This window comes from Ruditapes philippinarum, unplaced genomic scaffold (genome assembly GCF_026571515.1).
Source record: "Ruditapes philippinarum isolate M1 unplaced genomic scaffold, ASM2657151v2 ctg219_1_1_1_1, whole genome shotgun sequence".
NCBI lineage: Eukaryota > Metazoa > Mollusca > Bivalvia > Venerida > Veneridae > Ruditapes > Ruditapes philippinarum.
Window position 1 is genome coordinate 410,615 of NW_026859162.1, and position 14,821 is coordinate 425,435.

General features: G+C 32.3%; 1 protein-coding gene across 1 annotated transcript in view; it reads left to right on the top strand.

Moving 5' to 3' along the window:
• Window positions 1–1,526: 1,526 nt before the first annotated feature.
• The window catches only part of LOC132755479 (fibroblast growth factor 18-like), a 67,422-nt gene continuing 54,127 nt past the window's right edge, over window positions 1,527–14,821 (top strand). Inside the window, exon 1 of the mRNA XM_060746355.1 lies at window positions 1,527–1,558. Within this exon, the coding sequence (XP_060602338.1) occupies window positions 1,542–1,558 (17 nt within the window). The 5' untranslated portion in view covers window positions 1,527–1,541. The remainder of the gene's footprint in view (window positions 1,559–14,821) is intronic.

Here is a 14,821-nt window from a genome sequence, read left to right on the forward strand (position 1 = left end):
AATTCTCAAAACTTATTATATCATTCGCCGTTCTTATATTGCTATTTTTAAGCTTGTAATTTGATTTAAATGATTACAACTTAAGGTCACAAATTTTAACTAAAAACTAATACATGAATTTGCGCAACATGTTTCTGTAAAACGTGCATGACACATAACGTTAAGTTTTATTTTGCCGCCAAATGACGTGACGTAATAAATTGATGCAACACAAGTTAATTAAATCTAATGCGAAATCCTCCATCTATAATAAGTGCGCAAAAAAATTAAATATTTAAAAATCTAATACGTACCCTTAATTTAAAAAAGAACGGTAAATCCCTTTTTTTCCCCTTTTTTGATGTGTATTTAAGTGAAAAAGTAAATTTTTTTTTACAAATGTTTTCTAGCCACCCTTAAGTTAATAACGAAATTTCATACATTTCTCATTAATTTGTCTTCTTGTAGTACATTTATAAATTCAATAAAACCATTGTTTAATTCAGCCCATGAAACAAACATTTCCTATCAGCGCCAGACATTTTCTGATACGGAAATTAGATTTTTCTTTTATCAACTAGGTCGATTAAGGTCGCGAGTCCGTGGGGTATTCGGACAGGCGATTATCAAATCTAGCGCACTTCATCGCGTACTCGTTTATTGACAATATACCCCCACATCGACTGATTGCCGGCATTTCTGTCATCTCCTCATATCGCAAACTGGGTGACAAAACAACACAATCTGCATCACTAAAGGAAAAATAAAAACCAAACAGTTTTGAGAGCTCTCATCAAGGCCGATATAAAAGAATTATAGAGAACAAACAATGCAAATACTTGAATCTAAGGTAGATGCCAATCAATACAAACGTCTGGAAAGTTTAGATTCAGGGTTCATCTAGTTTTCTTGTAGTAGCAGCTAGAGTAACCTTGACAAACGGCGATTGTTGATAAAAACTAATTGTCCCAGATAAGGGGAGAGTGAGATAGAAAGGCGGGAAGCACCGACTTTCAGGACATTGATATATCTAGGTCGTTTATAAAACTTGAAATTCATCCTGGCATTTCCGTAAAATCTGTCGCATGAGGAATGATGAAACTTATGCAATTTCTTTTATAATGTTGGTAATTATTTGAACATCGTAGTATGTATAAATGGATGTAAGTGGCACCAAGAACGGACAAGCATATTGATATTGATAATATTTGAAAATTTAAAGTAAAATATTGATTGTTTTAAAAAATTAATTATTTTTTAAAGGAAATAGTGAAAAAATTACCTTAATCTGAATAAACATGTGTCGTCTATAAACTAATAAATTAATATCAAGCGGAGACGATGATGCATTTGATGTGGTAATAGACTATTTGTTGAATATTGACATAAGTGATGGAGGAAGAAACCTTTTGGTCATTAGAAAGAAAACATTAGCATTAACGTTCTGTTTTCAAATGACTCTCCTCTTTTTGCTTCATTGTGTTATTCTTTACAAAGTGATTCCTTGAAAAATATTTTTGTTCTTCTTTTGGAGATGAAGATTTTGCTGAAAATTAGATATAATGGAAACCAATTGCAGGTAAGAATAAAACATATATCATGTGACCGCCGGCATTTGAAAATAACACTTAACACCATTCACTATTTTTTTAATTGACATTTTGAATTCTTTAGGAGAATCAAATCTTTAGCTCTTGAACTAAATATAAAACATCTGAAAGTTGTAACTTATTCATATGTATTTGAAACATTTCAAGAGTAATTCACTTTTTTTATTTTGAACGTCATTAGCAATGTCAACTTCTTTTAACGTCATTTGTAAAATGATTTTAAGGGTTGTTTCAATTGTTCAATTATAGTAAACGTTACAGTTGACCCATAAGTCATATCATTCGAGTGGTGTTAAGCTTGTTTTGAATTTTGATAAGCGTTTTTAATAATAATGTACCTATAGTCCATAAACATGATATAAGTTTTTTTTGTTTTTTTTTTAATGAAAGTGCGTTGTATTATAACATTGTCTTATGACCAAGAAATAATACTTGATAAATAGCAATATATGCCAAGCTATTTATTTTAAACTATAATAACGATTAATTTTTTCACATTAGATATAATATCAAGTTTCCTAAAGCTGCTGGCTAAAGAAATCTCTGACTTAAAGTAAAAGTAATATATGCATACACTCGCCATTCTATACTTTGATTTTAAGTTTTCTTGCTTTCTGTTTGGTATGATTTTTCCGGGATTCAGTTTTTTTCTTTTTATTTAGATCACTAAACATTATATCATTGGTTCATTTTAATTTTTCCTAACAGCGGTCGTAGTGAAACAAATTGTCTTAGAGAAAACATAAAAAATAAAACGGGAGCGGATTTGATTTTAAAATTTACATAAACCATTTATTTAATCAAGACAAATGGTATATAGGGGAAGTTGCGTACCTTACCATAAAATGATATATTAAAAAAAACTTCACAAAAGAAATTGATCTTGACTCGGGACATAGGCTTACGAAATACTTCAGGCGAAATTATTGTAAAAGTTTTGAAGTCAAACGCTTTTCGAAGTTACCAGGTAATAAAATATCAGTGAATTTAACAAAAAGGAAAATAACAATGTAATTACAGGATGACATTAATACCCAAGTCTAAACAAAGAACCCAAATTGTTTATTTTATAAATCACCTAGGCTTAGAGGAGTTGAATGACTGAAGGGTAAATTTGATATAGAGATCTGATTGTAAATAATCACATCCTCTTCATATTCTTTTTTTTTTTTTTTTTTTTTTTTTTGGAGGTGAGGAGGTTTGTTAGATGATGATGATGATATTATTATTATTATTTATTATTATTATTATTTATTATTATTTATTATTATCATCATTTTCGTTATTATATATATTATTATTATTATTATTTATTATTATATTATTATATTATTATTATTATTATTATTATTATTATTATTATTTTATTTATTATTTTATTATTATTATTTATTATTATTATATTATTATTATTATTATTTATTATTTTATATCATATTATTATATATTATATTATTATTATTATTATTGTTATTATTATTATTTATTATTATTATTATTATTATTATTATATTATTATTATTATTATTATTATTATTATTATTATTATTATTATTATTATTATTATTATTATTATTATTATTATTATTATTATTATTATTATTATTATTATTATTATTATTATTATTATTATGTTATCATTATTATTATTATTATTTTATTATTATTATTTATTGAATATTAATATTAAAATAAAAATGAAAGTAAAGAGCAATAAATTCATATCAAAGGAAAAAAATGCAAGAGAATTGCAACTAAATGTAAAAGGAGGGGGAAAAACATACTTAAATATTTTTTAAACAGCTAGTCAGACGGATATTCATTTTATGAATTTTATTTTAAAGTTTAACCGGAAGAAAACTGACCAACTATAATCCCCTTATTGATATGAGATAGGATAAACTGTCATTTGAAGTGCTAAAGGCTTAGTTGATCATATTATAGTACCACAGGTGTTCCGCTCTTGACGACACTTCTACAATATTTGAATATGTAAAATTTATAACGATTGGTGAATTCAAATTTTGCAAATATTGTTTTTGATATTTGTGGTTTTATTCATCAGCATAAAATGTGGTGATCATTTTAGAGCAAAGGTATGAGCACTATCCTGGATAGGTGTAACTGGGACATTGGTACGACATTTAGCTCGGAAGTATTATTTTACGTAATTTTCCTTTCATGTTATAAAGTCAAGAGTACGGACTGGTGTTGTTAGATAGCTTTGTACTTAAAGGGTAATTTTAAAATTTGGCTAGATCTGTTAAATACATAAAGTTCAAACAATAACGAGTTTAAGACGGATCCATCATAAGACTGAAACGGTAAATCCACATCCTGAAACAAACACCGGTAACGCGAGTTCGAGTCGTCGTAATAAACTGAAACCGACTAATAGTGGGTTAATGCACCTTTGATAGTGCATTCATATCTGACGCATTCATAGCCCGAGTCCATATGCCTTGTTTTATTCCTCGTTAATATAAAACTGTTTACGCAGCTTTTATGCAAGAATTAATATTTATATACCTAAATAAGTTTTGAATTTACCTTTGAGTAGATTAACGTTGAGACGGATAATATAGAACCAAACTGGTTAAATGTGATAGCATTTTAATGTAATAGCATAGTCTGCATTGTTGACAGCGAGTTTCAATAACTAGCAGACGAGATTATGCCAAACATCCGTGTCACTAGAACTCTTAAATGCTACCCGGGTGTTTTCTTTTTCAACGCTCTGTGGGTAGCCTTGTTTTCTATAATTTTATTAGCTGTCAATAAAGTGCAGTGTGGGTAGCCTTGTTTTCTATAATTTTATTAGCTGTCAATAAAGTGCAGTTTATGATGTTGATTTAATTAATTGCTGGATTGTTTATTGGCGCAAAGCATATTTGCATTCGGAAGGGATAAAAAATGTTTATTACTATTACACAATTAATTAAAGGTCGCGGAAAATAGTTAACATACGTTATAGAAATCAGATAAATTATTAAGCATTTATAATTGAAGGAGGATTAAACATGACATTGACATCTGTGAACACAGAAAACATTTAAAATAAAGAAAAACCGGAATCCCAAAAGAAGGTCCCAAGACGGCAAAAATGATACTTTGTTAGCATTTTCATGGACGGTAGTGGAAATTGCAAGCTACCTACGACGCCCACTAGCACCGTCTTAAGCAGAAACCCCACAATAGTAAGTAATAATAATAAAGGGCATAGATTTAAATGCGGACTATCACTGTAAGATGAAATAAAAGTTGCGTTCGGAGTATTTAAATGGAAACACATTGTTTCTTTGTGTTTAAGAACATTTTAACATTTCCTGCTCAGCAAAAACATTGGGCAAAGTGACATGTATAACAAAGTATATGCCCGACAATGCTAGAAAAAAATGCTTTCCTTTGATTCTGGTGTCTTTAGAATCCATTTTTCTTACTTTCTGTATCGATACTTCCAGTGTTAGAGCACTTAAATACATGAAACCGAAAGACTTTGCTGTTTTGTTGAAGCAATTTATGTTGTTTTGTAAAATTGTAGGTTGATATCCAGTGCCTTTAAAATGTTCAATGTCCTATTTGAAGTAATATCGTACTCTAGCGGTGTTTTGAAATCATTGACCTCCGGAAAGACTGTGATGCGAAAACTGTTTGTTGAGGATCTACTGACATTTCATAGAAATGAATTATTTGATCTCGTAATAGTTTAAGTAACACTACTCTGTTTGGGATAAAAGTTGTTATGGCAATTGCACATTTAATTGTCGGCAGGCAATAGAGTTCAATTCATGATAATGTTGTATATGTTTATACCAACCTTCTTGTTTTCGAATTCCATATGTACTGTTTGCAAGGGGGTTTTAAGAAATGGCAAATTTGCAAACAAACTTTTGTTTAACTTTCACATTTCTAAACTACACTGAATACGAAAATCATTGACATTGTTTATACGTAAAGTGCACCATGTTTACATTGTGCATTTAAATCGTATCCGGAACGTAGATTGAAGAATGTAAAACAAAAATTCCCTTTGGGAAGTAACTTCTTCCTAGTTGCCTAAGAGTTTATCAAAATATGCAGTATTTTGTCAGTTTGTACTCGCCCTGAGGTAAGAAAGGAAATACTAACATAAATCACAATCTAAAACATTAAACCAAATAATTTGTATTGTTGACATCAGATATTCCTCAGCCAATGTTTGCAAAGGAGATAATAGGTCGTACATTATGATACAGTGCAGGACAATCCTTCTGTTTAACTAGTAAGCGTTTTTTTTTTCACAGAAAGAAATTGATTAATGATAAAGGTTAGAAAAAGTAGAATTATTTTGTCAAATTTCTAGAAATAGTCTCATCACTATTATCAACATAGGCTAGGCAGTTTAATACAATTTAATGTTGAAATAGCTACGTTACCCCATCCACAAAACAAGGACCGGAAAAATGTACAAAGGCAACATGTAGGCTATGCAAGTCAAATAAACTGATAACATTGTGCAGATATTTTTATGTAATGTTATTGGAAAAAAAAACAGATTGTAAGCTTAATGGTATATTTAAAATCATGTGACCCAGATAGAAAAAACAGTATTTTTATCTTCTTTTTTTTCGACAATCTTAATCTTCACGATTTATCAACTCAAATAAAAATTATGTTTTAAAAATTTAAATGTCATTTCATTACGTCTCGACTGCTAGTGCGCTATAGGGGGCAAAATACCGAAACTGGGGTGTATCACTAAGTATTTTGACAGCGCTCTTTTCAAAATATTTTGAATGAATAATGCATGTTTTGAAAACAGCCCTCAAGCACGTGCTGTGAATTACATGCGGCTTTCACTCTCGCCGTGTCCCATTGAGAAATTTCTTTAATTTTATCAATGAAAATATAGATTGACATTGTTCATTGTAATTTAAATTGCAGTTTGTAACCAAGATATTTTTCATTAAATTCTATATTTATGCCACCACCGTGTATGTAAAGTTCAAGGTAAGAGATATTGCAATTACAAAAAAAATGCACTGTAAGCAATCTATTCAATGTTGTATTTATTTTGAAAATGAATGAGTTCTACACATTTTTATTAACAAAGCGATATGGTAGCAATATGATTTAATGGTTTGCAATAATATGATGTTAAATAACGATATCTATTTCTGTTGCGTGATATTTGTTCGCTTAATTAAAAGGCATTGCAGCAATATACAGCGAGTTTTTTTTTTGTTTGTTTTTTTTTGGTTCTAGAAGGAACACTAGCTTCTTCAGTGCGCTTTGGTGAAAATCACCAAAATTAGTATCTCGAATCGCATCTGAAAGACCTCGAAGTAGTTGAAGTTATGGAGACCAAAACCGAGACCCTTTGGTTTAAGTTAAACCGTGCAACCACGTTCCACGTGACCGGTCTTGTAATTGTCCTATTGTACTAGTCCTTTTTTAATCCAAATGAAAGTTACCAAATTAATCTTGTAGCGGAAGATAGGTGTATTCTTTGCTCATGAATCAAAGCACTGAAAGCACTAGTAAAGAACTCTTTTAGTTAAGTCATACTTTCTGATAACGAAGGGACAATGATTCGTTTTTTTTGTCGGGTTGTAATAAACACTTGTAACAAAGCCGATATATTCCTATTAGCAACAAAACGGGAAAAAACATTCCGGATGTGTTTAATCTGCTAAAATGTCGTCACCTGTAAAGATATTTACTTGACATAACGATTTAATGTCAACGGATTTGATACTTATTTAATGGAATACAGGATATTGACAAATGTACATCATTTACTATTATACAATACGTTTAGTTATGTAATATTCATATGAGCCGCGTCACGACAAAACCAACGTGATGGGTTTGCGACCAGCATGGATCCAGACCAGCCTGCGCATCCGCGCAGTCTGATCAGGATCCATGCTGTTCGCGTACCAACTCTATTACAAGTAGAGAAACTGATAGCGAACAACATGGATCCTGGTCAGACTGCGCGGATGCGCAGGCTGGTCTGGATTTATGCTGGTCGCAAACCCACTATGTTGGTTTTGTCGTGACGCGGCTCATATGTCTGTAAATCGTCTGATTCAAACTATAGATAGATTGATTGAAAATTTCCAGCAATATTATCTAGAGATTTTTGGAGTTCTGTAAGGTTTTCATTTTGTTCTTATTTTAGATACTACTTGTATCAAGTTGTATCCATTTAGCTGTCTATATTAAATAGTAAGAATAAAATGTTTAATACTGTATTTGTATTATTCCAATTATATAGAATCGCTTAGACTTCAAGCAAAACACTTAACTTAACGGCTACTTTACGCGAAAAGAAAAAATGGTTATTAATCTTAATTAAATACATATTTTCTTCATTGATGTGACAATACTTACCCACCCGGTACTTGGGTACTAGGAAATTATGTACACAAGATTAAATAGTGGCAAATTTGGTATCAACATTTGCAGGAAATGTATTCACCATACAATGTTTTATTTTGTATTGAAATTTATTAGAAGTTTGGTTCTGTGAAAAGAGCGGGAAGATGAATATTAAAAGTTGAAATAGTGATTTTTTTGACGCTTTTTGACTCGTTTCATGACCATTAATCAGTATCTGTTGCGTTTATCTGATCTATGGAATAAAGAAAGTATTTGAGACTGCATGGACCTGACGTAACGTAGACTTGGTTTTGAATGATATTCAAGTAAAAAAATCAACTTTTCAAAGGCAAAATGCATTCAGAAAAGTCACAATTCTGCAACTTTTATTTTTCATCCTTCAGCTGTTTACACGAAAGCAAAGTTCTGATGATGTTTAAATTTTAATTAAATGTAAATCGTCGTGTTATCAATATATTTCTGCAAATATGCCAATATTTTTCTTGTAAGTACATTATGCATCTGAAACAAATACATTTTTACTTCTTAAGAAAGGGCAACTATGACTTCCATAATGTTTAAATAATAGCTTAAGAGAAATGTAAGATGCTTGTTACCTGACAATGTAGCGAGAACTAATTTGTCATGAAAGGAGCAGAATGTAGACAAAGTTGTATTTTGACTTCCATACGAAATACTAATTCGCTATAACTGTATTTATTGCCAAAAACAACAGACGGAAAGGATGGTTCATGAGTTATTTATTTGATACTATAAAATTCCACCAACATTAAAAAGCCTTTGGAGAACTAAATATAAAAGTTTTTCTGAGGCATAATTGGCTTTTAAATACAAAATACAAAATAATCCTGTAACAAAGTGCACACTTACTTTCGCAACTCAGTATATATTCATGCTAGAAAACAATCATATAAAGTTATTTGATAACCATCATAACGTCTTAATTGTCCCTTAAAGTAATGCTTTAATATTAACCTGTGTCTTCTGAAATCGAGACTCAACCGAATTAAACCTAGTCTTATGTTATTGACCGACTGAGAATTTTTCTGTTTCTCACATATAATGGGAAATTTTAATTATCTTTTTAATCTCCTTTCATATATAGAAAATGTATACATTACAAAACTACAGATACTAGTATATTATTATATAGTAGTAACTGGATTAGATGCTATGATAAAAGAAACTTTAAAAGCGGCACACTCCGTTATACTTCGTTATAATAAAAATGACAGCATGTATATAAGCCACCGACATAATGATATCTAAATGTACATATTTGTTTACTTTTATAATTATATAAATATGCAAAAAAAATACAAACGGCGAAACGAAAGCTAGATAAAACGATGACCGGTTACAAATATTTGAATGAACATTCAACAAACTGTCTTACATAAGACTTTAGCCTTGACCGAGAGCTGATTTGTACATTTGTTTTATCAAAACAACCCTTTATTTATTTACTAAAGCGATAAATCTCTTAACAGATATGGTTACTTGTTCGTTGTCCATCATTCAAAATCTTTTTTAAAACATTGAGTTAAATGATCAAAAATTGTTCTATTGACATTTTCTTATTTACATTATTTACTGAAATATTAAAAGTATAATAACAGTCAATGTTTCATTACATGTGTAAACATCATTATATTTTACATTAATAAACAATAACCGTTTATTTCTGCCAAATATTTGTTTTATTTATTAATTAAATCGGACGTTACATGTACCATAGCAAATTTTACAGCACTAATTTAAGGACCATGTAAAGTTCCAAATACAGGCCGTTTTACCAAGTTTCGCAATCTTTGAGATTTCCATTGCACCATTTAATTTTTTCTTAAATTAGATTTTATATAGCAACATTTACTTGTAATATCTCTCGCATGTTGAATGACCTAATGTGAACATTTTCTTTGCAACTTATTAGTATGATGTGTGATTAGTAGTGATGTCCTTCGGGATCAATGCATCTGATATTTTAGTGTTAAAGATATTGTATACTCTGTGTAGTGCAAGCCTGTTCCCGGAGGAGAAATGTTGCTCATACCATCTTCACTCCTTAACAGACTTAATCAACTGTCTGCGGTTTTTACCAATTTATCCTCTCTTTTTTTTCATTGCTCCAGGAAAATCTCCTTTTGTCATGTTTTAAATAATAAAGCTGAGATACTTCCCACCTGTTTGTTATTCGTTTGAATATGATAATATTGAGTATATTTCAAGGACTTGTGGTCAAAGCTATTTAACTGTTGGTTCTACGTTTAGTTTTTCGTGTAAGCTGTTAATTACTGTATAGCATTGTCCATAATTTGAAAACGGACACGTAGATTATAGATTACGATTTAAGAAGTGATTTGCTGTGTTGGCATTTTTTTACATGCCACTATAGTAAACTATGATAAACAAGATCAACAAGGAAAGGCGGCGTTCAATGAATGCAAACCCCCACACGACCAAGCAACAATAACCAGTGGTAAGGAACAAAGGTCATTTCGGACTCATCAACTTTACTGCTGGAGGAAGACTGCCTGCTCTTTAAATTTATCGTTTGACGTCTTGTCTGTGATATGCAGGCTTTATGTGCAGACTCAATCAAACCGAGTCTGCAATTTTCATGTAAGCTTGCTGTTTTTAATGATTCCTAATGATGACTTTTTCCAGATAATTATAACTTCTTATCCCCTTTTAAAATTCCATTTTGTTTAGTTCTTCCATTGTTTTCTCGTTTAGGGCACATGTATTCTTTTACTTTGGGAACATACGCCGCTTTTCATGTAATGGCACGAAAAAGTCTCATTGAAAGTCTTTGATAACCGCCGTATAAACATATCTGCTGATGTTTCTGAATTCAAAATTTCACCTTTTCATGTTTAAATGTTGAATTCTGCTCAAGCCGGTGCTGGGGGGGGGGGGGCTTGGACGGTAACTTGCACTTTCCAGTGCCGTTCATGATCAGGCATAATCAAACAAGCCTGCAAGATTTTCAATTTTGTCGTTTTGGACGTTCTATAGGTATTCCGTATTTCTCTATTTTAATGTGCCTCTTGCGTTATTACAGAAACAAGAGATAATCTATCTCTGGTAAAGGTCAGGCTGGGAAAATTGCTTCCATTTTATCTCTTTTTTCCCCGTCGAAATCAGTTCATTTATATTAGTTTTCATGATTTTCAAATAAATTTATTCAGTATCATTGATAATAATTTTGTTCTAATAATTTTTTTCTAGGAAGTTCGTTTCAACCTCGGATTGACGGGTTTTTTGGGGTTTTGTGTTTATTACAGGCGACTTCCTATTGTTTAGTGGTTGATATGATATCTTTCGAGATGAAACTAGCTTTGCATGAACAGCATTTAATTTTAGACACGATGTAACTAAATGTGACCTAAATTGGCCAACGCAAATATTTACATTACCTACTGATTTTGATCTGCACGGACGGTCGAACGATAACTGTCACAATAAAGAGATTATAAGTGGAGATAAACAATTACACCACTTGATGTATTATGGCTGATACAATGTGTGCTTAAAAAAATTATGTTTTAAACCACTGTATGCCGTTAATGAATACTCCCGATTTTTCTTTAGTTTTAACATAACAATTTCCATTCTTGATATATTTTCTGCATGAGTTTTATGTAAGAGAAAGTTGTTCTTTCCATAAGTGTTTGCATGTTTGCTCTCCAGTCAACTCATAATGTTTCTTGAACTAAGTTGAACATAAATTATTTTGAATTATAAAGATAATGAACATATTTTTTGTTGACTCTCTGCCATGGTTAAAAAATCTTTGTTCATCATGATAAGGTTAATAAATACATATGTTTACGAAAACTAAATAAGCAGTGGTAATTGTACAGGCTCAAAATGCTGATAAAATTAAACATCCTTAAAAATTAATTACTGGACATACTCTGTTGTAGTTTTCTATGCATTTTCTATGCAAGACATGTTTCTTTCAAGTGGTCATGTTTGGCTGAATATTACAAGGGTGCATGCCGTAAACGCTTCTTTCCTTTGTTGATTGTAAACATCTTAATATTTCATCCCACTTTACTTTGACATAATGTTATGGATTCGCATTTGCCTGTTAATAATTTACAATACCTTATTGAAGAAATCTACAGTTTTTAAAACCTGTCCAAATTTAAAACGAGTCTACAATTTTCACTTCCTGTCTGCGAAAACGTGTTATGTGTGACCGATGAAATAGTAATACAAATTCTTACAATATCTATTACTTATAGTATTGCGTTTTTAGCACTAGACTGTATAAGGAATGTTCATTTTTACATGATCTGTTGTGGCTGATGGGTTGCTTTTATGTTTGAGTTATAAGAATTTCAGCCACAAAGCATAGCCAAAATCATCTTTTCTGTTTCGACCTCTACTGTGTTCGTACGCCGTGAAACCAAACAAACAAATACATCGGATCACGAAAGTTGAAATTGATATTTATTATTTATTGCAATTGTCGCATCTACAACTTCAGAAGAGTGCTGTTTATCTTTTGTTCAAGGATGATGCTGCATGACATTCCAGAAGTATAAGGTGGTTCCTATAGTGCACATACATGTAAAGTGACTAAGCCACGCGCCAAAGGTTTAATGCCTCATCCGAAAAAACATTGTTGTCGTTGGAGCTAAAGCTAGTCTCACTTACATCCCGGCAGAGCCCCGGTAGACGTCCGGGGGTGATCCGGGAACGACCGGGGCACGACCGGAGTACATCCGTAACTCTGCCAGCAACGTCCTGGATGATCCGGGATGATCCGGGAACATCCGGCATTCGATCCCGGATGGAATAAAATATTTAATATCACCGGGGTGGTCCGGGATGATCCGGGAAGGTATAGCTTTTCCGGCTTTATTATTAGCTCTGCCGGGAACGACCGGGGTTATACCGGGGAAGCACCGTAGCTCTGCCGGCACAAACCGGGGATGATCCGGGGTATGATATAGCCGGTAGAGCTACGGTAGAGCTCCAGTAGAGCCCCGGAAAATGCCGGCAGAGCCCCGGCAACTACAGGCAGAGCCCCGGATGATAAAGGTAGAGCTACGGTTGATCCCGGTAGGGCCCGGCAAAGCCCGGATCATTTCAAAAGAATAACGACAATTGGCGAGGATTGCACTTGCTGGTATTAAAACCTATCCCTTCTATCCAGTATGGCATAAGGATTTTTCAGAAAATCATCATGAATTACTATTCTGGAACAATAGATACCATATTAAATAAAAATTATGTATCAATGTTATCATTTTCGGGCGTTTTCAATCCACCGGGGTTCTACCGGGGCTCTGCCTGGATCGTCCTGGGCTCTGCCGGGGATCTGCCTGGATCGACCGGGGCTCTGCCTGGGTCAACCGGGGCTCTGCCTGGGTCAACCGGGGCTCTTCCGGCGTCATCCGGGGAAGCACCGGCATGAACCGTAGCTGCACCTGGGCTCTGCCTGGATGATCCGGAGCGCATCCTGGGTGGTTAGTTGAGAACTACCGTAGTGCTGCCGGGGTAAGTGTGACCGCAACAATAATTTCACCCAGGATCATCCCGGTAAGTTACCGGGATGATCCTGGGCTCTGCCGGGAGTAAGTGAGACCGAGGCTTAATAGCTTGTAATCTTTATCACTTGACTCTAAATTGCTGTAAAGGTAATCCACACTTAATTGCTTTTTCATTAATTAATTGTTATATTTTTTTAATATTTGTGTTTTGTTCATAACGACAATGGCTGTTGATATGAAAGGGTTATTTTACATCTTTTATTAAGATTATAAAATATAAGATTATATTGTTTACTGTAACTGATTTAATTAGTGAAAAACTCCCTCATTTTTCAAAGAAAACCACGTTGTAATAGTTTTCTGAATTAATCATGTTATCGTCTGGCTAACTTTCGCGTTTGTCTCCATTTTATCCAAAAGAAAATAACTGTGCGACGGCTTGAGTTAAGAGAAAAGGAATAATTTCCTAGAAAAGATTACTCAAAATAATTGACGACCTTTATAGGTGGAAATGTTGCCAGAGCTGTACTACGCCTTGTCTTTCTTTTATAATTCATCATTACCAGGTATAGTGTAAACCTAGCGAAATAAGGAATTGCAAAATATTAGGTGTGCAAATGTTTAATAGGTGGTAAGTTTGCTTTCTTCTATGTTTTTAGCATGGCGATATTGAAAATATTGTTTAATTTCATATAACCTTTTTTAAAATAATCTGGAAAAAAGCATCTTGACTTTTAAATGACATTCTTTACAAAAGGACCGTGTGTTGTGTTTGCTTATGTTTTTTGTTGTTGCTGTTTTAGAAAAAGGATCTTGACGAAGATATAGGTTCTTACAACATGAGCGATTCAAAGACAAAAAGTCAAGTGACAATAAAATGTTCACATATTGCTCTTTTTAAAATTAAATTCAAAATGCCTTTCATTCAATAAAACATGTTGTAAAATAATAATGTTTTTTTTTTTGCTTATAACGTCACAGTTACACATAGGTCTTTACTTATGCTACAGAGGTATTTACTTATGATACAGGTGAAACAAATTTAACAGACGTCACAAGATGTTCGATTGGACTCATTTATGTTTAATTGCCCAATGGAATTTCTCATTGTTTCTCTCGCAGTTATTTTTACATGACTTATAACACAACTTAGACAATAATAAAGAAATAAATTTGATTTAAGAACGCTGCTCGGTTGGTTAAAAATCGTAAATTTTAAGAGAAGGAATTTAAACAATTACAATTATGTAAACAATGATGATATTATATTTATTGTAGATCCTGTATTTAATCTTATCAAGTACTATGGACGAATATAAGTTTAGATTGAATACTGAA